At 48.9% G+C, this 18,888-nt stretch overlaps 7 protein-coding genes across 7 annotated transcripts; 5 read left to right on the forward strand and 2 right to left on the reverse strand.

Annotated features, from left to right (window-relative positions):
- Nucleotides 1–3,296: 3,296 nt before the first annotated feature.
- BKA55DRAFT_687935 (uncharacterized protein) lies at nt 3,297–4,862 on the forward strand (the record flags this gene model as incomplete). Its single annotated transcript, XM_046199142.1, has 3 exons — nt 3,297–3,663; nt 3,716–3,817; nt 3,874–4,862. 3 exons carry the CDS (start codon nt 3,297–3,299, stop codon nt 4,860–4,862), a joined length of 1,458 nt encoding a protein of 485 aa, XP_046052345.1.
- Nucleotides 4,863–5,109: 247 nt separating this feature from the next.
- Nucleotides 5,110–6,542, reverse strand: BKA55DRAFT_302702 (uncharacterized protein). The gene has a single exon (XM_046185602.1). The coding sequence runs from the start codon at nt 6,468–6,470 to the stop codon at nt 5,358–5,360; it is 1,113 nt and encodes a 370-aa protein (XP_046052346.1). The 5' UTR covers nt 6,471–6,542; the 3' UTR covers nt 5,110–5,357.
- A 601-nt stretch (nt 6,543–7,143) lies between these two features.
- On the forward strand, nt 7,144–10,261 carry BKA55DRAFT_562920 (uncharacterized protein). The gene has a single exon (XM_046192343.1). It carries the CDS (start codon nt 7,506–7,508, stop codon nt 10,080–10,082), a length of 2,577 nt encoding a protein of 858 aa, XP_046052347.1. The 5' UTR covers nt 7,144–7,505; the 3' UTR covers nt 10,083–10,261.
- Nucleotides 10,262–10,706: 445 nt separating this feature from the next.
- BKA55DRAFT_662223 (pectin lyase fold/virulence factor) lies at nt 10,707–11,820 on the forward strand (the record flags this gene model as incomplete). Its single annotated transcript, XM_046197627.1, has 1 exon — nt 10,707–11,820. The coding sequence occupies exon 1, from the start codon at nt 10,834–10,836 to the stop codon at nt 11,818–11,820; it is 987 nt and encodes a 328-aa protein (XP_046052348.1). The 5' UTR covers nt 10,707–10,833.
- Nucleotides 11,821–12,107: 287 nt separating this feature from the next.
- On the forward strand, nt 12,108–13,634 carry BKA55DRAFT_662224 (uncharacterized protein; the record flags this gene model as incomplete). The annotated part of the gene is made up of 4 exons (XM_046197628.1): nt 12,108–12,336; nt 12,385–12,624; nt 12,679–13,320; nt 13,404–13,634. Exons 1-4 carry the CDS (start codon nt 12,250–12,252, stop codon nt 13,632–13,634), a joined length of 1,200 nt encoding a protein of 399 aa, XP_046052349.1. The 5' UTR covers nt 12,108–12,249.
- Nucleotides 13,635–14,610: 976 nt separating this feature from the next.
- Nucleotides 14,611–15,394, forward strand: BKA55DRAFT_592349 (uncharacterized protein; the record flags this gene model as incomplete). Its single annotated transcript, XM_046195379.1, has 2 exons — nt 14,611–14,767; nt 14,841–15,394. 2 exons carry the CDS (start codon nt 14,611–14,613, stop codon nt 15,392–15,394), a joined length of 711 nt encoding a protein of 236 aa, XP_046052350.1.
- A 557-nt stretch (nt 15,395–15,951) lies between these two features.
- Nucleotides 15,952–17,958, reverse strand: BKA55DRAFT_537335 (uncharacterized protein; the record flags this gene model as incomplete). The annotated part of the gene is made up of 1 exon (XM_046189901.1): nt 15,952–17,958. The coding sequence occupies one exon, from the start codon at nt 17,956–17,958 to the stop codon at nt 15,952–15,954; it is 2,007 nt and encodes a 668-aa protein (XP_046052351.1).
- Between the last annotated feature and the right edge of the window lie 930 nt (nt 17,959–18,888).

Raw genomic sequence — 18,888 nt, forward strand, 5'->3', positions numbered from 1 at the left:
TGGGGTTCTCCTCATAACTAAGGCAGGTTAAGGTAAAAGATAAGCTTCATAGAGTTCTCCACTGATCCTCCACGCCGTTCTTTATCCTAAGGAATAAGTTACAGAAGTGGACTCGGTAGATATTCACGGATGAGAACCTTGTTTTGTCATTGTTTTCTAATCAATATCCGTACTTTCTCATATGATGCCATGTTTGTGGATACATGGTCTGAGATGACTCAAGTACCGACAGAATCTACATCTCATCTCTTGAATCTACTCTCTCTCTTCTCATCTAAATCTCACCCCTCCGGTATTGTCCTCCGTCTCCACTACTCCGCACTCACTCTCTCAGGCTTTACCCCAGCATCTACCACTGCCACCCGGAGAACATGACCTTTTTAGGATTGGAGCATTTCCTCTCCTCATGCCATTTGGCTAAATTTGACTTTTTCTGACTCTTGGCTCTTCAGCCTTTTTTCTCTCCATGACTCCCTCTCCCCCCAATTCGTAACGACGGCCCCCAAGATACAAAGAATGAGAGCGTATGGCACCATCTCTTTGCCTCACACCACCAATTCGCCAACCTATCACTGGTTAACATTCCCCTGGTGAGATGCTTGCATAACCACGTTTCATAGCCCCCCTCCATCTTCAAACTTTTTCGTGCTATCTTTTCTTTGTGAGGTAAGATCATTCCGCACTATTCACCATTGGTTGTTCCGCACATCGTCACATACCACATGCTATTTGACGTCGTTATCAACGGGCTTTTCGTCTTATCCGTTGAGTTCTTGGCGGAATGTCTTCGATCCTTCCTTTACTTGTTCTGTTTGTGATACGTTTGCGTCTTCGGACAGCCGGATGGCGTACATCCTCTATGCAGCATCACCGCCACGTCGCTTCGCCTTGTTGCATCATTTCGTTCGGTTCAACGTCGAGGATGATCTTATGTATCGTTCATCATATGCGCCCGTAATCGTCAGCGCTATCTATGCCCACGTTTTTGGCATGTGGTATCTGCAGATTACGAATCTGAATGTGCCATTCCATCCTGTTGGATTCGTATCAACCTCCGCTTGTCTGTCATGATGGTGTTTATCAAACGATATCACCAATACCCTATACCAAACCCCAACTCTTGGCTTTCTCTCGTAATCCGAGCTATCCGTATGGCTTAGCCAAGACAACAAACTTGGAATCTCGACCTCTACCCTAGCCTGCCTAGTAATCTAGATTGCGGGAGCGGGGATAATAGCACGGAGAATTTCTCCTCACTCAGTAATCTCAGTCTTGTTGCAAAATTTGCTTAGTGAGGTTGGCCCTCACATTGTAGTCAACGCCGGCATCCCCGGGCATGTTGCCGACTCCCACCGGGGCCGAGTCCTGCAACTACCTAAGTAACACGCCACTTCGGCCATCAATGTCCAGACTCAAATCTGCTCCTCAAACTTCCCCACGTATATCGTCTCATTACCCCAGTTTCAGCTGGGATCATGGTTGCCTTGTATTAGTGCAAGCCTTGCGCGGCTAAACTTGTCATTTTGTTTGTTGCTAGTCTATGGCTTCATAGTGTCTAGCTATATCGTAAATGATAGACTTGATCATCGTGGTTGCTCGGGTTTATTCGGCTCTCAGATGCTTTTCACTACACCATCATGATTCTGATCTTCTGCTCGGTGAAGCTCCGAAGATAAACTAGAGATATTATCGTGAAGGATGTTTACTTCCGATGGCTTAAGCCATTAATGAAACGGTACAGGACTTGAAGAATGATTGTATCTTGTTTTGGTTGGATATCATTCTCGGCTGGCGCGGTGAACCGACAACCCCAGGATGTTTTGTTGGGGAATCTGGGGAAGTTTGGGGCACGCTTGGACTTTACGACAAGATTCATCTCGTAGATCACTTCGACTACCCCTTTCCTGATGATCACTGCATAACCAAGGGCCGAGGTGCTCGCTTGTTATTCGGTCCAAACGCTTCCGCTGAGGAGCCGGCACAAGAAGCCACAATCGGTCGATTTATTGGATCATGGAGGCAAACTACTCTCCTATTTTAGGTTTCAAAACAAGTTTTGGAGCATGGCTGAGCCTCTTCACACCACCTGTCTCGGTCTGGACTTGGAATACTGGCGGTCTCGCCTCCAGTAAAGCCCTGGACGGGCTTACAGATGACCACCAAAGTCTCACAGTAATTGCATTAGTAAAGCAGAGCTGGAATTGAACATTCAGCTTGGGTGTTTGAATCCATATTAAGACAAAAGGAGGCAAATCATTTTTGATTCTCTTCGGCTGATCTTGCCTCGCTTGAAGTTGAAGAATCAAGACAGCACGATAGAAGTTCAAAGCCTCCAGTGAGCCATGAGATTGGTTGTCTACGAGCCCATGGAGAATTTACGAGGCTCTGATCTGTAGAAACCATGGTATGAGTGATCGGGCGAGTAATTCGGACTGAAAATGGTCACGAGGGACTGCATTGAGTCTTTGCCACCTTCGAAAACCTAGCGATGAAATTTACTCAACCCCAAAACCATTTGATAACCGAGTCTAAAGAAGGCCTCATCAAAGGGCTCAATAAATTTCAAATGATATATTGGAGTGCATGACACGGGGAGCCATTGCTCTTATAGCATTTCGACTGAGTGCTGTGTTGCTTCTCGGGTAACCGGAGATCTGGGGCCGAGGATATTGTTAAGACTACGGACTGAAGGAATCACTGAAACTCCTATTACCACCGAGTCTGCCTCGATTTCTTTGACTGGGTTTTCTTCTGTTCCTGATGGGCTTTGGAATGTTTCTTTGCCGTGTTCTATTGTTCTTCCCGACAGTGACTGAAGCCGAATATCATGTCGAGGTTTTGGATACTGAGTCGGCTGCTATCACGAACCTCCGACTTGCTTAATCCTCCGTTTCATGCCTATGACAATCAAGGCCTCGAATAATGATGCAGAAGTTCAATTGGATTCAGATATGAATACAATTCTACCACATAATTTCGACTCGACTTTCCATCATCACTGCCATCCGATGCCCTGTTGACACTACCCCGACACGATTGACCGTCGACTTACATCCCATGCCACCTCTTACTTATACCTACGATGAGAATATCACGGCGGCGTTGCTGTCCAACTCCAACATGGTCATGATGGGTGTTGGCCAATATGGTCATTACCCCTCTCGGGGTTTACGGAGTTTACCCATATCGACGTAATCTCACCTTCAGATCGAATGCTCATTCAACATCCTCATCGTATATCGTATCCAGCTTCGAATCGAGCTCTATATATTCTATTGTGATAGTCACATGTGACGATGAAGTTCCAGTTCATCGACAATGACTCTGCCAATAAAGCAGGCTCCCGCAAGGCCATACGAAGTCATGTCATGAAGGGCAAGAATCTTGGTCGTACAATACAAGGCCGCGGGAGGAGGCATGCTGCACCCCATTTGAATAACTTATACAAGGGGACAGACCTATCGAAGAAGTATGTAAGCATAGAACAAGGAACGAAGGGTCTTGATGGTACTGTCGACAGCGATGACAAGGCCTTGTTGTTTCAAGAGATCACAGACACGAACACCCCATATCCTATCAACAACCCATACGCAGGAAAGGAGTATACGTACTTCTTATTCCCAGTTCAATTCACTCCATCAATGCGATACTATGTCTACGAATGTCAGTTCATCTTGGCTTAGCTCTCCAACAACAGCTCACTGACCGCCTTCAGTTCATACGGCGATCTGCAACATCATATACCCATACGCCTTTTGCCGTCCTACAGACGAGATTGGATCACCATGGTTCAGGTACATGGTATTAGACCAAGCTTGTAACTTCCCCAACCCTTATCGTGAGGCTATCACTGAATCACTGACTCGATTCCAGGCCTGCACTGTCTTCTCGCAATGGCAGCAACATATCTCAACGTCCTCCGCAACGTCCCAACCCCCAGCCTCGAAAGCACCGAAGCAACCCGTCACTTCTCGCAAGCCCTTCGCCTCATGAACCCGCGCCTCTCCCAACCATCCGCCGCACAAAAAGACTCCAACATCGCCATAATAATCTCCCTCGCAATCCACTCAAACATAACTCAAAACCTCACCGCCAGCACCATGCACCTTCAAGGCCTTGAGAACCTCCTCACTTTCCGGCCCGGCGGCATCTCCGATATACGCGAGTGCAACCGCGCACTACTCCACAAGATCTGCCGCACCGACATCGAACTCGCCGTCGCGCAGGGCACACACACACGCTTCGGTAACTCGGGGCTCACAGCAGCAGCGGCAGGACCGATATCTGCTCGAAATCTACCGTATCCGCTGAACCAGATGAGTGAATTGCTGCAGCAGGTCACACGTGAGCTGCTGGCGCTGTGCCGAAGACCCGGAAAGGCGAAGATGTCGGGTCTGCAGTACCAGGATGTGCTTATCTCGATGTGGCAGCGACTCGTTGACTTTGCGCCACTGGGTGGTACGAGGCCACAAGATCTAATGGATGATGTGTGGCAGCTGGCCTTATTGGCGTTCTTGGTTACCGTCACATGGTCTGCGAGTTATCTCAAGAATGTACGCTGTAAGCTCTTGCACAAGCTGCTTAGGGAGCATGTTGGGAGTCGTGTACTACTGGCGCGAGGGGATGAGTATCGGCCTCTGCGGTTCTGGATAGTGTTTGTGTATGGGCTTTCATTGACGACTGGGGATTGCGATGCACCTGTCATGGAGGAAATCCGGGAGGCTTCAAATCTATTGGAGATAAGAACATGGGAGGACGTGAAGGCCAAAGTGAAGCCGTTTCCGTGGATCGGCATTGTCCATGATGTTCCTGGAAGGGCTTTATGGGAAGCGGCTGTGACCACTATTCCGCCTCAGCCGTAGAGCTTTGAGTATCAGTAAGCATGACGACGAGCTGTGTTATACATGGCCTTAACCTAGATAGGGGAGGCAAAATAACTTAGGATCTCTATTCGAAGTAACCAAAAGATTTAGGTAAATCTAGGTAAATCTAGTATAAACTTAGTGGGTCTTTAGGTTAGTTTATTTTATCACCTTAACTTTAGGGTTGAAGTTTTCTTGCTTCCTGAGGCCTAGGTAAATAGAAAGTGCTGGAGATCGTCGAGCCTTGCGTTGTTAAATATCGCCCCAAGCCTCAGACGTCCAAGACGCCCGGTCGCGTTTCATGGACCATTTCAACGAGGAAACGAGATGCTAATTCACCCTAACAAGAATCTCGAAGTAATGCGACTGGCCTGATATGTGCGAAGGGTTGCGGGTTGCGGGTTGCGGTGGTGTCTCAAACGACGTGGAAGCACCGTAGCCATCTCAGACATAATCATCTACTATCTAACATCAACATCCCAGCAACCACTACACTTACCGCTGATTCCCATATATCTTCCCCATCCGCTCTCCATCCCAGAAGTATCTTGCTCGCGTCCAAGGTTCATGTATAGGCTTGCGAGGTGACTCGGTCAGCAAGCCGTGTTGATCGATATCGCGCATGAATGAGTCTTCCAGTGTCAAATACCCCGTCGCATCGCGCAAAACGATCCAAAGAAACGAAGTTAGGATAAAGTGCCTGACATGGGCTTGATCCATAGGTCGTAGATTTCGTAGGAGGGTATAGTCTTGTATGCAGAGGAAGATGACGCAACTGTGCTCTTGATATGTTGTCCATTGAAGGAACTGGCAAACTCTTATGTTCTTCCCACCATTGGCGATCTCCCTTTCACGAAGCTCCCTATCGACACGGCGTATGAGCTCGCGATATTTGCCGAAAACGAAATGAAAAACAGAGTGAAACGAGCGCAAGCACCATCGTGGGTCTTTATACCCCTCAAGGACCGAAGGACGATGGTCCCAAGCAGGTCTCGACATTTCTGGCCGCACGGTACCTTCTAGGATCCCCAAATAATGGTATATAGAGTGTCGAAGATAGTCGAAGCCAAGGAATCCCTCCTCAAAACGAATTATTTCGCTTGGGGAGAGGACTAAAGGCTGGTCAAACTCTGGAAGCCACGTAAAGGAAGAATCGCGTTCGGCCCTGACTCTGGCCTCACCAAGTAGCTTGTTCCACGCATCTACAGCGTATTCCGATATAAGAGCATCGGCATCTTGCCGTTGGCTAAATAGCTCACAGAGAAATGGGAGGCTGCCACTCCATTCTTTCTCGCTCGGAGGCTTCGACAGAGTCATCCGAGCCATTCTTCCCTCAACTTCATATGGATCCAGATAAGGAAACAGATGAGCTTGTAATCGCATCTGGACGGCTCGAATTGCCTCTCGGGGAAGTGTTTCGTCTTGATATACCGCTTTTAAAAGCTCGATTATGGGTTTTAGAGCAGACTGGCGGTAGGTACGAAACCACTGCAGAAAGATTGGAGATGCTGAGATGAATGATCGAAGATCTACTGGAGAATAGAAAGAGCGCATCAGATGAATCACCACCTCACCTGGAAGCCTTTCTAAGGGAGAGGCCATGTTCATTGTTGTTTGTTGGGGGTCGTGGTCGAGGTTTTACTGGAATACTTGATCGGACGGGCAGCAACTGTATTGCGGTTGCGAAAATGTGGCAGACTCATTAGGATCACGGCAGGTATTTATAATCAAATGAGAGAGATTAATCATCTTCCAGAAAGCTTAAAAGCTTAACAGCTATGGAGGCTTCCATTTGCCATTATGCCGAGCGACAAACTTTAAGTTACTGGATGCAGAACTCTGGTGCCTCACGTATTGACTCAGAGTCCTAATCGCAAGTGAAGTTTAAAATATTAATATTAATTTAGAGATATATTTATTAAGTATTAAAAGATTTTTATAAAAGAAGAGAGCTTATAAGATTTTTTCTTTCTTTAGGTTATCTTAATAAAGCTTTCCTTAATTTAATTTTTTTTTTTTTTTTAAAAAAAAAAAAAAAAAACTCGACGAAATTCATCTAAAAATGAAGGCATCTTTAAACATCCTAGGGTGTCTCTTTTATCACCTCAGGGTCTGCCTAGGATCTTCATAACGCTGGATCCTGAAAAATCCCGAGAGTCTGGATTCGGGATGGCCCGTTAAACAAAACATGCGAGATCGGTAGTTGAACCTGGAGCTAGCATTTGAGAGGCAGGAGTCTGACTTGCCAGGTAAAACTTGACATCTTCGAGACCGTATTCATCAGAACCAAACGTTAGCAAGACCCATCAGAGTCCAGGGTTCTGTATAAACAGCCCACTAGGCGTTCAATAGCTCGCTGAGCCAACCCAATCTAGACCCATCATCCTCTCTAAAAAGGAAACCCCATCGGTGCTATTGATTCAAAGCTGAGAACTATCGAATAATTCCACGCGATAAACGTAGACAAAGACCGCGGAAATTTCCCATCATGTCAGGGGAACGATTGAGGCAGCGGGAGGCGGACGCCTCTGGTTTGTAGTATATATCATGGACTCGCTCTTATTCTCAGGTGGCGCAGGTGATTGATAACTTTCTTTCGTTCAGTCTCTCGTTTTAGCCTTTTGGCTTATTCGTTCGTTCAATATGCGTTCCCTTTCAGCGCTTGTGGCTTTGGCTTTTGCGAGTTCGTTTGAACTTGTTGCTGCCAGCAATTGTAAGCCCTCTTCACCAGCCGGAGCCAAGACCACGGATCCCGCTTCAGTTGCCAGCGGAACAGCAACAAAATCAGCACCTCCGTCCGAAACGACCGACGGACCAGTCATCATCACTAATTCTGTGACAAACGGCGACTTTGGAGGCTATGATCCTTCATCAGATGGCGGTATCTACGCCTTTCAAGCGGGCGGCAATGCGAAACTCCTGCAAGGTCCAGGATATCAGGGAGATCATACCGAGGAGAGGAACTGTGTACAACTCAAGACCAGTTCGGGAACTCCCGGTCAAAAGCGAGATTTCGTATTCGAGAACCCTTGGATCCAACAGCAGCTCGACAATCTGGAGCCCAGTGACTTCACTGTTCGCTTCTGGTATTCTATCGTGAACAATGCTATCGTGGACACATGTCGCATCGAAGGATTCTATGGAAATGCTCGATTTGGAGCGACTCCGTACTTTCCTGTTGTCGCTGATGGCAACAACTGGTTGGAGTTTGTCGACTCTATGCCTGTTACCACTACAAGCGGAATGATTCGCTTTGAGCTCAACTGTGTCAACGGAGGCTCTGCGGAGGTCTACTTCGACCAAGTCTTTGTGTCTAACAAAATTGGTGATGAGTGGGTTGATGGCATTTCGCTGTTCTTTCCTACGTCGAAGCATGCTGCTACCATTGCTCCGGCTCAAACAAGCACCGCTCCTGCTGTAGATACAGCTGTTACCACCAGCGTTAACACTGAGGCTTCTGATCTCTCTACCACTCAGTCACCTCAAGCACAAACCACTACCGGTGAAGCTTCAGCAACCGATAAGACAACCGCCTCCGCCTCCGCCCCGACCTCTGCACCCACCGATCCTACCACCTCCGGCCCCAAGCTCTGTGCCAAACTCGGTACAGGCGCACCTGGCCGAGGCTGCGCCAAGAGGCCTTATAGCAGTACCCAAGGCTACAAGCGATACGGTGGAAGCAAAATCACAAAGGAGCAATGCGCTGCACTCTGCCTTTCAGATTCTAACTGCCAAAGCTTCGAATGGCTCTATCAAGGCAGCGGCTGCGCAAACACATGTACCCTCCTCGCTACCAGCTGGGCTGATATTCTTACCAACGGGGGCCTTGACGCTGCCTGGGCTTACGACCGCAGCTGTATTCAAGAAGACGAGTGCACCGAGCAACCGGCTGGTTCCGTATGCGTTAACGTTAATGCTGATACACCCGCCAAGTCTTGTACTCAAGTCAAAGGCAAAGCGAAAGCTTGTGCCAAGCCCTTCCTGACTGCCTCGACGAGGGGCGTTTGTGGTCTTAGCAACGAATGCCGCGACCTTTGTGCCAAGTATCCTTCTTGCAAGTCTTATGCAGCGACCTTTGGCAGCTGTAGCTTGCACGATGCTAGATCCTCTGAGGTCGCCGAGGCCGGAAGTGAGCTTTTCTGGTTTACGGATATGGATTGCCATGCTTGTGGACAGGGAAATGCTTATTTCGATTACATTTCTGTTGGACAAGACCCTGCGAATATGCCTCAGTGGACATGTGCCGCGGAGGCTAAGACGACTTCGACTTTGGCGGCGCCGACGACCACCAACCCTGCTATCACGACTACCTCTGACGCTGAATCAGCCACGAGTGCAAGCCAAGCCAGCGACGAGGCCGACTCATCAGCAATCATTCCGACTACAACTTCTACACCTCCCACCACTACAGCAGCGCTATGTGCCAACGGCGTTCCATCCCCTGGGATTTGCTCCACCGCAAACACTGTGCCCTCAACAGCAACATGTGGCAAGCGTGGTTGGCCACGCAATGTCGAGCCATATGCCCGCAGTCTCGCTGATTTCCCTAACCAAAACACATTCGAAGACTGTGCTCTCATTTGCAAACTTGATAGGTCATGCAAAGCCTTTGCAATCGATCCTACTCGATCCGGGATGAAGTGTATGTTCAGTTCAGACCCAGCTATCGACGGGGTCTCTAACGCCCCTGGCGTATGGAGCGACTTGGAGTGTATGAGATGTAAGCTCTGCGGCGACGAAGTTACTTCTTCACATCCTGCATCTGAGTCGGAGAGTGCCTCTCTCTCTAGTCAGACGACTGAGGCTCCCACAACCATGATCACCTCGACACGGCCAGCTGGCGAGGACTCTTCCACCAGTCAAGCCACAACAAGCGCGTCTGGGGAACCAACTACTACTCAAACAGCACAAGCAGAGCCCACAGATTGTGCAGTACCCTCGGCCTCTCTAAGCGACGACGTCACCTGCGGTATCCCCGGTCAAAGTGGTCAACAAGCACAAAGCGCTCGTCTGTTAAACTATATCATCAAACCAGTTGGAAGTCTCGCCAACTGCGCTGCCATCTGTCTCCAACGAGCAGATTGTCAAGGTTTTGCGTACATAAAGGGCAACACTGAGTGTTACCCCTTCAGAGTTGGACCTGCTGGCTTGGGAATCACGTATAACCCACAGGGTACTGAGAAATACTATGATAGGGGGTGCTTCTCTTGTGCTTCGTGACAGGAGAACCAATAGGGCGGCGTGTTGTCCATATTTCTTAAGTAGGGTTGTTCATTACCACCCAGGGGCTAATTTTCTAATCTTGACTAATTTCATACCTTCAATCCTAAGTGATGTAAATACTTGGACAAGTTCATGATAGCTTAGGATAGTTTATGGCATCTCAAGATAATTTAGGATAACCTTAGCATACGTTTGATAAGCTCGTTTTCTGCCCTTGATGAGAGCATCTCAAGCCCCCGTAAGTACATACCTTGACATAGGTACCTTAGCTACAAAAGCTCTTGATGACCTATGGTAACTCCCTTCAACTACAGATGTCGATCTTGGCACATTTCTAGAAACTCGCAGCCGCCCGCTGTCATCCGGTAATAAACACTCCATCAGCCCTGAAACCCAGCCAAGCTCGCTTGTTTTCAGGAACGCTCCGCCAAGATATCTCAGCCTCCAATGTTTCCACTCACAGGATCTGAAAAACGGGGAATAAGCATCTTGGCGCCTGTTTCTCGGTGACGCCCAGGCGGTGATATTGTCGTCCGCCAAACATAGCAGAGCAGTGAGACTCCTGATCTTTAGACTTAATCTTAAGTCTAATCGGATGACATATTTGTGGAGATGTCAAAACATTTATATCTGTTCTGCTCTCTCGTGGAGATGGTGTTTTGGTAACTCACTTTCTTTTCAACTACACTCTTTTTGAACTTTACTTACATTCTTTATCTGTCCATCGTTAAGGCTGTGCCTATTCATCATGAAGCGATCCGCCCTTATTTCTCTTATTCCCGCCTTCTTGGCTACTGCTTGTCCTGTCCCCCAAGCTTCCGAACCTGCTGGTGTCGTTGTTTCATCTGGTAGCTGCGGTGCAGCCAAAGTTGATGAGCTCGTTGGATACGGAGCAAAGACCACTGGAGGCTCTGGTAACCCTGTCACCGTCACTTCTTGCTCGGAGCTCACCTCTGCTCTCTCCGATGGAGGTGTCATTCACATCGATGGCCAACTCGCCGGCTGCGATATCATGAACGTCAACAGTGACACCACCATCCTCGGCGTCGGTTCCAACTCCGGACTCACTGACAGTGGATTCCGTATCAAGAAGGCCGACAATGTCATCATCCGTAACCTTGCGATGAAGAACCCTCCCAAAGAGATGGATCTCATCGACATTGAGACCTCTACCAACATCTGGATCGATCACAACGAGTTCTCAGCTGAGGGCATCACCGGCGACAAGGACTTCTACGACGGTCTTCTCGACGCCAAGCGCGGCTCCGACTTCCTCACCTTCTCATGGAACAAGTTCTCCGACCACTGGAAAGCCAGTCTTATCGGCCACAGCGACAGCAACGGCGATCAAGACACCGGCAAGCTCCACGTTACTTACCACCATAACTACTGGAGTAACGTTAATAGCCGCGCTCCCTCAATTCGTTTCGGAACCGCGCATATTTACAGCAGCTGCTATGAGGATCTTCCCACATCTGGAGTGAACTCTCGCATGGGAGCTCAAGTTCTCGTTGAGACTACTGCTTTTGTTAATGTTAAGCGACCCATTGTTACGAACCTTGATTCCAAGGAGGATGGATTTGCTGTTGAGAGGGATAATCTTTTTGAGAACAGTGAGGCGGTTATTACGCAGGAGAAGGATTTTGTTCCTCCTTATGATTACACCACCGATTCTGCGGATTGTATTTGTGAGTATCTTAAGGAGAAGGCTGGTACTGGTGTTATCGATGTCTAAGCGATGTGAGATGGCATCTGCCAGGCTTGATGGGAGGGTTCTAGACAAGTACAAAGGCAGTTTATGATCAATTTATAGACTTCAAATACTAAACTTTCTCAAATATCCACTGTCCTGTCTCTAACCTCTAGTTTAAGTCTCTGACACAGTCCAATCGTCATGTTTTACGGATCTGTTAGTCTCTCATCTTTCAGCTTGGGCGTTTTCGGTCATGAGGCTGACCTGCAAGATGAACTCACACACCAATTACTTTCGACTTCAGACATGATATACCATCATGCATGCTAGTCCACTCGTTTTCAGAGCCTGCTTTCAATAGCCTGCCCAGACCTCATGGCGCAGGCCAGAAACCACAGCCTGATTTATATATAGCTCATGACTTCCCTCTCGAGTTTTCCAATTTGACGGCGTCACTGCAAACTCATTCTAATGTCAAAATTATCAGACACGTGCAGTTCTACCTGCAAAGTCTTCCCCAATGAAATCCCCTCGTATGGGGATATAGGAGGAATTGGTGTAAGGCTCGCTCCGCTCCCGAACATTACATATGGCTGATTGAACAAGGTAACTTTAGCCTTCGTACTCACAGCATGGATGGTAGTTGTTGTTCTCGTTGGATACTATCTCAAAGTCTTCGATCCGAAATTAGACCCTTTTCGGAGAGAGGGCACGCAGAAGTTGACCAAGTATCCAAACTCGATCGACTATTCAGTTCACGAAATACTACAGAGACTTCCTGGGCTTAAACATGATTCCAAGTCTGTTTCGTCGCGATCCTCTAGACTTGGAACTGTGTTAAATGCTGTAAGTACGTATGCTCTGTTCAGTCACATGTACTGATGTTACTGTGCGCCGCAGTGTGTTCTCATGTTCGCAGATGTTCAGATCTTCACATCATTGGCAATTCTCATCGGCGCGTATGCATCAATGGGCTGCGATATAGTTGCTTATCACTGGCAATACATGGTCTACCTGGCATGGCTAGCTTCAGTAACTCACCTCGCCAGTCTCTCGTTTCTTCGCAACCATCTCGCCAATAACCCTGCAAAGCGCATATGGCGTTTAATAGCCATGTGTGGAATCCAAGCCATGTTATCCGTGGCGGTGGGACTGTCGACGACCTTTGATGGGGATCATTGGCTCAACTCCGAAGGTGGCCGGCCTGCTATCTGCTATTTTGAAGAGCGGATAGATACAAGCTCTATTGCTTTTCAGTCAGCTATCAAGTTTATCGTTCTTCTCGTATGGGGGCTCACTATTCGTATTGCGAAGACGTTTGAGGGATTTGAAGGCGGGCTGCGTAGAACTGCATCTCGTCTGTATGAAGAGGGAAAGAATTGGTACAGAGGAGTTTATCTAGCAGGAAGAGAATGGGACCCCAGATTCGCTCATGCGTCTCTGCCTCGTCGTGTCTGGAGACACTCTGTTGTTCCTCTCCTGGTTGGGTTCTACTCAGTCCTAAGTATTCAGCTTGATCTTTTCACGTCACTTCTCGCCGAGGTATGCTGTGACAAACACATAATCCTAAGAACTTTGCTGACCTTGTTGGACAGGTCTATTGGCTATTCTTTACTATCATTTAGATTACAACGCGCCTCATCAAACTCCGAGTACCAGGCAATCAAGACGACAGCAAATGGACGTTTGGCCAGGTTCTCCCTATCATCCTTCTCATTGCGCCTCTTGCCATAGCAATCGAAGCCTTCTACACGGTACCAACGAGAAACGAGCCGATCAATAACTGCCAGGAGATTTCTGTGCATAATCCCGACGGCATCAGAGACCTGAGCCATATCCACAGCTCAGCATATTGAGGCGTATTCTTCCTAGCAGTCCTGTCATATATCGAGATTGCGGTCTACTTCGTTCTCGACCAAGCAGAAACGCAAGGCATCGCCATTCCCATCATTCAAATGTTTTCGTCGGTATTCCTTCTCCAGCCCATGCTGCAGCTTTCCTGGGTTGTCTGCAACCTATGGCTTGATAAGTTGGCTTGGAACATGACATTAAAACGCACAATTCGGGATGTCGTGCTACTCGTATATTCTGCTATCTCTCTTGCCGAAAACTTCATACCCTCAGATGATATCAGGTTGGAAGATTCTGCGGGCGAAAACACTACAAATCTGAAGCTTTTTCTGGCACTGCTACGTGTGCCTTTTATGTTTATACTCTTCTTTTGCACCCATACTTCCCTGACTACGACATTTATCCTCGTTACGATGCCGAGAGGAACTAAATGGCGTTTTCCCTTATATCTAGTTCTACTTTCCGCTTCATATTTGATCCTCCGAACTATTATTGTAGCAATTTCTCTTTCTTTTTCTCATGTCTTAGCTTTCAATTCGATTTCACCTGACATATGGATACTAGTATGCGCTGCGGTGCTCATGCCCCTACAGCTCCTTGTTGTCTCTCTGGAAGCTTGGGCTGAAAAGAAGCATCTGTCAAAGCGGATGGCTTTCCTTGTTAGAAGCGTCTTCCTACTCTGTCTGAGCCCTTTTTGCTTGCTCTTGAGTCAGTTGCTCTCATATACGTATGTCAACCTCTTCTTAGGCGGTTTTCTGTTCTCTTTCCATGTATGGTCTGTCATGGGCCTTTGCTTTGATGGCTGCAGACATTTGTTCGATACGGCTTTGGTTAGACAAGCGCTGTATTGGCGGAATCTTAGGTGGATGGATATCGGCGTTCCACTCCCATATTCCGCCCCCGCATATCCGCCCCCTCAAACCTGACTCAACTCACTCACCATTCGTTCAACTGCCACTCATATACAGAACATCTACTACAATGGGCACGATCTCAATAAGAAAGTTCATCCGCTGGCTCCCAGATGAAGCTTCAGAGCCAACATCGACTATAGTCGTCACATCACCACGCCTCAAACGCTTCGTCGATCTACGGATTCTCCTCCCCGATAACGACCCATCATGGACCGGCCAAGATGGTAATCGCACATTCTGACTTCTCCAATCTCACATAACTAACACCCTCAGACCCCCTTCCTCTATCCCGTCTAGACTGGGCCATAGCCGGCACAACAGTATCTACCAAAATCCCCGACCCAGAAGGAAACTTAACTTCCCACTCAACGTTCCACCAATGGATATCATCCCGCACTCTCGACTCCGACTCCGGCTTCATGTACCCTCAACCGAATGATCTCACCCTAGAAAAGGGAAGTATGGTTAACCCCGATACTGGAATCGACACAGCGTATGAAGAGCTATGGCACGATGCTACGCCGACGGCAGTACCTGGCGAACCAGCTGTCAGGGCGCTTGTTCTTCAAACAGAGGATGAGAAGAACGGAGTGAGGGGGTCAGTAGTGAGGGGGTCAGTAGTGAGATTGGGATGTTATGCGCAGGGGCTGATCAGAGTTGGAGAGAATATTTCGCTTGAGAGATGGGTGTGGAAAGACGGCTGGAAGAGGACTGTTAGGATGGGAGATGCGGATTTGCCGATTGAGAAGATTCTGGGTGAGGAGGCATTGAAAGAGGGGGATACGATTGATGTTGGTGGGAGAGAATGGAAGGTTATTGAGGCGAGTGGAAAAGACGAGTCAAAGCTGTGATCACTGTTCACATGATCTGGAACAGTCAACTCAAATACACTCATGGGAGCCTCAACTATCATGAACGCAAACTCTCTCGGTCCGTTCGGCCGAGTCTGAAATGTATTCTGTCTACACATTCGTGTAGCGGTACGTAACAATCCTTGAACTCTCACACTAATCACTACAGCGATGCTCTCTCGCATGCCGTCTCCATCCAATCCATTTAGGTCCTCTTCTGGTAGCTTTTGTCTTTCCTCCCCGGTCTTTCCGTCATCTAGTAGAATCCCCCATCTAGGTAATCCACCGCTGAGCATCGCAAAGAAACCCTTTGTAGAACTTGATCCTCCTCTACTCTGTTCCCTGCAACGAAACCCGCTCCGGGGACTTCCTCGTCCCAGCATGCTTCTTATAAAAACTCGAAACAACATACGTAGAAAGTTCCACGATGTGAAAGCAAAACGCCCGTCCATGGTTTAAACAGTTGTGTTCGTAATCGATCAACATCTTGGAAACCGAAGCCTGTAAACACGGCGCATTCAAACAGTGAAAGCGCAAACGATATCGCAATGTGAAGCTTAGACAGCCCAGCTGCCTCGCCGTTCTCGGACACCCCATCCAACGGGGTCCATGCTGTCGAGGTTAGGGTGCTGTCTAGCCCACTCTTTAATATAGGATTGAAGAGCATGCCATCGAGGGCATCTCTGATCGCGAGGCTTATCGGCCTCTGATTCGACGAGGTGTCCTTGAGCAAGCTGCTTCTCATCATCTCTCTCAAGGTCCTCAATACTCATCAAGCTTATCCGTGAAAGCTCGCCATCGAAAGCGCGTGCCATGGCGGGATAGCCAAGTGATAGATAGTTGTACACTTGAGTGACAAAGCTGTCATCAAACTCCTGATCAATCTTATCTTCGAGCTCTGCATGTGCCTTTTCCTTCTGCAGGCGCTCATTAATACCATGCAGCATGTGGAGACCCTTGGGGGGACCGGCCCGTGTCCGGTGCTGCGCTATGCCGTTGACCTGGCCATTGGCTGCTCCGATCATGACAGGCTCGTCTGTGTATGGTGGAGAGCTGATTTTTGAAGCGTCACCGGGAGTGGCCGCCGGTCTGGGCGTGGCGAGCATCGGTGGGGCATGCAGGTCTGCTGGCACCAGGTAGTTGTCATTTGAGTCTGATCTGAAGCAATAGCCTCTCCAGAGACCATTCTGACCCGAAAGATCCCGGAACTTCTCTTCGGCATGGCGTTCTGCGAATGGGTGATCGGGCTCGAGCTTCGTCTGCTTGGGAGACGGACACCTCCGGAAGACGAGATCTTTGCCGAGCATGGGCGGTGTGACACCCAGACGCTTCTTCTGGAACGAGGGAGCAGGCGATCCGCGTCCGAAAGGTCGGTATCCGAAGGGTCGGGCGAGGTTGCGCGTGGCAGCAAAGCCGCCGGTGTCTGGAGGTATTTGAGAAGCTTTGGCGTACGGGACATCTGCAGATCCAACGGCCGGGGCCGATGGGATGAAGGGCATCGTAGATTCGCCAATGTGTCGGGATGCTGCAGGTGCCGGGGAAGCTGCTTTGCTGCGTTGCTCGGCTGTCAAATAAGATTCTGTGTCAAGCAACGGCATATGCGTCTCACCAATCGGGCCACTGACACCGATCGATGACCGCTTGCTACTGCTATCACGAGGGGTGTTGGAGGTGGTCCACATCGGATCCGGAGGAGGTTCAAGGTCCATTGCATCGAGGTCTGCGGTATCGGTTCGCATCATAACATCCTCGTCCTTCTTAACCGCTGGTGCTTCCACTGTAGGTTCTTCAACTAGGGTGTCCATATCCTCGGGCTTCTCGTCAATCGCCATAGCATCTTCATCTTTCTGCTGCTGTTCCTGCTCCTGCTTGGCCTCGACATGCTCCTGCATGTGTTTATGCCACCAGCCGAGATTGCTGTCGGATGATTGCCGCCGCACATTGTGATGGTGTTTGACGGGGTGGCCATGGTGATCATGCATGGGAGAAGTGCTCTCGGGAGATTGGTCGCTTCCTGAACTCTCACGGAAGTAAAAATGGTCGACATTTCCTTCACGAACGTGGCTGTTGGGGAAAGCAGCCAGAGCGGCCTCTTGCATCTGGCGCTCCGCCTCCTTCGCAGCAATCTCTAGCAAGAACGAAACGACATTTTCATCCTCGGATTCGCGACGTCTGGGGCCATTGGAAGGAGATTCGTGGGCATCGTCTCGCCGTCTGCCGCGGTGTTTTGTGGCGGTGTAAATGTTCTTTGTGTAAGGCGTAATGTCGGTCTTGTCAGAAGGTTTGGTTGCAGGTCCTGCATCTCCAACTCTACGGCTTCTACGGGAGGACTCGATCAACTGAGGAGCGAAGCGTCGCTTTGGTCGCTGCTCGTGCTTCTTTTGCAACTCGTTCAAGCCAGGAGATGGAGAACGAGGCGAGGGCTCGGGTGTAGGTTCGGGATTAGGTCTCATTGTGCAAGGCGTCTTTTTCTCATCTGATCTGTTGCTTGATCGGCTGGTTGAAAATGTGGTCTCAATGGGCTCTGGAACAAACCGTCGCCGAGGTTTGTCTGTCGTGGCCATGATGAGGGGAGAGAAAAGAAAAGACCAGGGTTCGGGGATAGATGACTCGTGCGGACTTGACTGGGTTGATGCTCGTTCGTACTTGGCCTACGTTGCGCTCGCTCGCTCGCGGTGCCTGTGCCTGTGCCTGTGCCTGTCCTGTGCTTGTGATGGAGGGGCAGGGGGGGACAAAAACAAGTGAGTAATAGTAGTATCTGCCTTAGGTAAGGACAATGAGAAGACCGCAATTGGGGTAGACCGCAAGATGTTTCGGTGGAGGAAGGGTAAAAGGCTTTAGTGGGAAGGGAAAAAGAAGAAAAGTAGAAAGGAGATTAAAAAATGTGAAGGTGGTTTGCTAAGGTTTGGTTCAACTAGTGACGACAGTGAACTCTGCTCTGGTAGAGAAAAGCAATTGGAATAAGGGACTCCGACTGCGCGGGCGACCTTGGTTTTAGCAACAACAGAGGCCAGAGCAAAAGAGCGGGCGGGGCGATAGAGGCACCTCACCTCACTAACAGTACCAGGATAGTCTGTTTTCGGTAGTAGAGGTACATGGATGGAATTGTCTCTGATCCATCCATTCATTCTCTTGGTGACGAGACGAGAATGGAAGCGGGAAATGGCTGGCGTCCGACGCCGGCGGTCACAAGTTCACATTTCAGTCAAATCAACGGGCAACGAACCCTTGTCAATGGATGGAGTGTCAAGTCCATGTCCGGTCAGACTCTATTCTCGCATTGGAAGTGCCGCCACAAACTATCGAACAGACCAAGACCAAGACCTAAGCCTCGCTATCAATTGTCCAGCTGCCATTCACGGCCTCAAAATCATCATATGTTTTAGAGAATTATAGACGACCAACTAAAAGAATCACCAAATTACTTATCTGTCTTTACTGAGTTTCTTGTTTTTCAGCATCTCATCCCACATGCCTCCTTGAATGACACGACG

The sequence above is a fragment of the Fusarium redolens genome (assembly GCF_020744475.1).
Source record: "Fusarium redolens strain MPI-CAGE-AT-0023 chromosome Unknown BKA55scaffold_5, whole genome shotgun sequence".
NCBI lineage: Eukaryota > Fungi > Ascomycota > Sordariomycetes > Hypocreales > Nectriaceae > Fusarium > Fusarium redolens.

Coding starts and splice junctions, on each gene's coding strand:
- BKA55DRAFT_302702 (XM_046185602.1), bottom strand. CDS start 6,470: ATGAACATGGCCTCTCCCTTAGAAAGGCTTCCAGGTGAGGTGGTGATT.
- BKA55DRAFT_562920 (XM_046192343.1), top strand. CDS start 7,506: ATGCGTTCCCTTTCAGCGCTTGTGGCTTTGGCTTTTGCGAGTTCGTTT.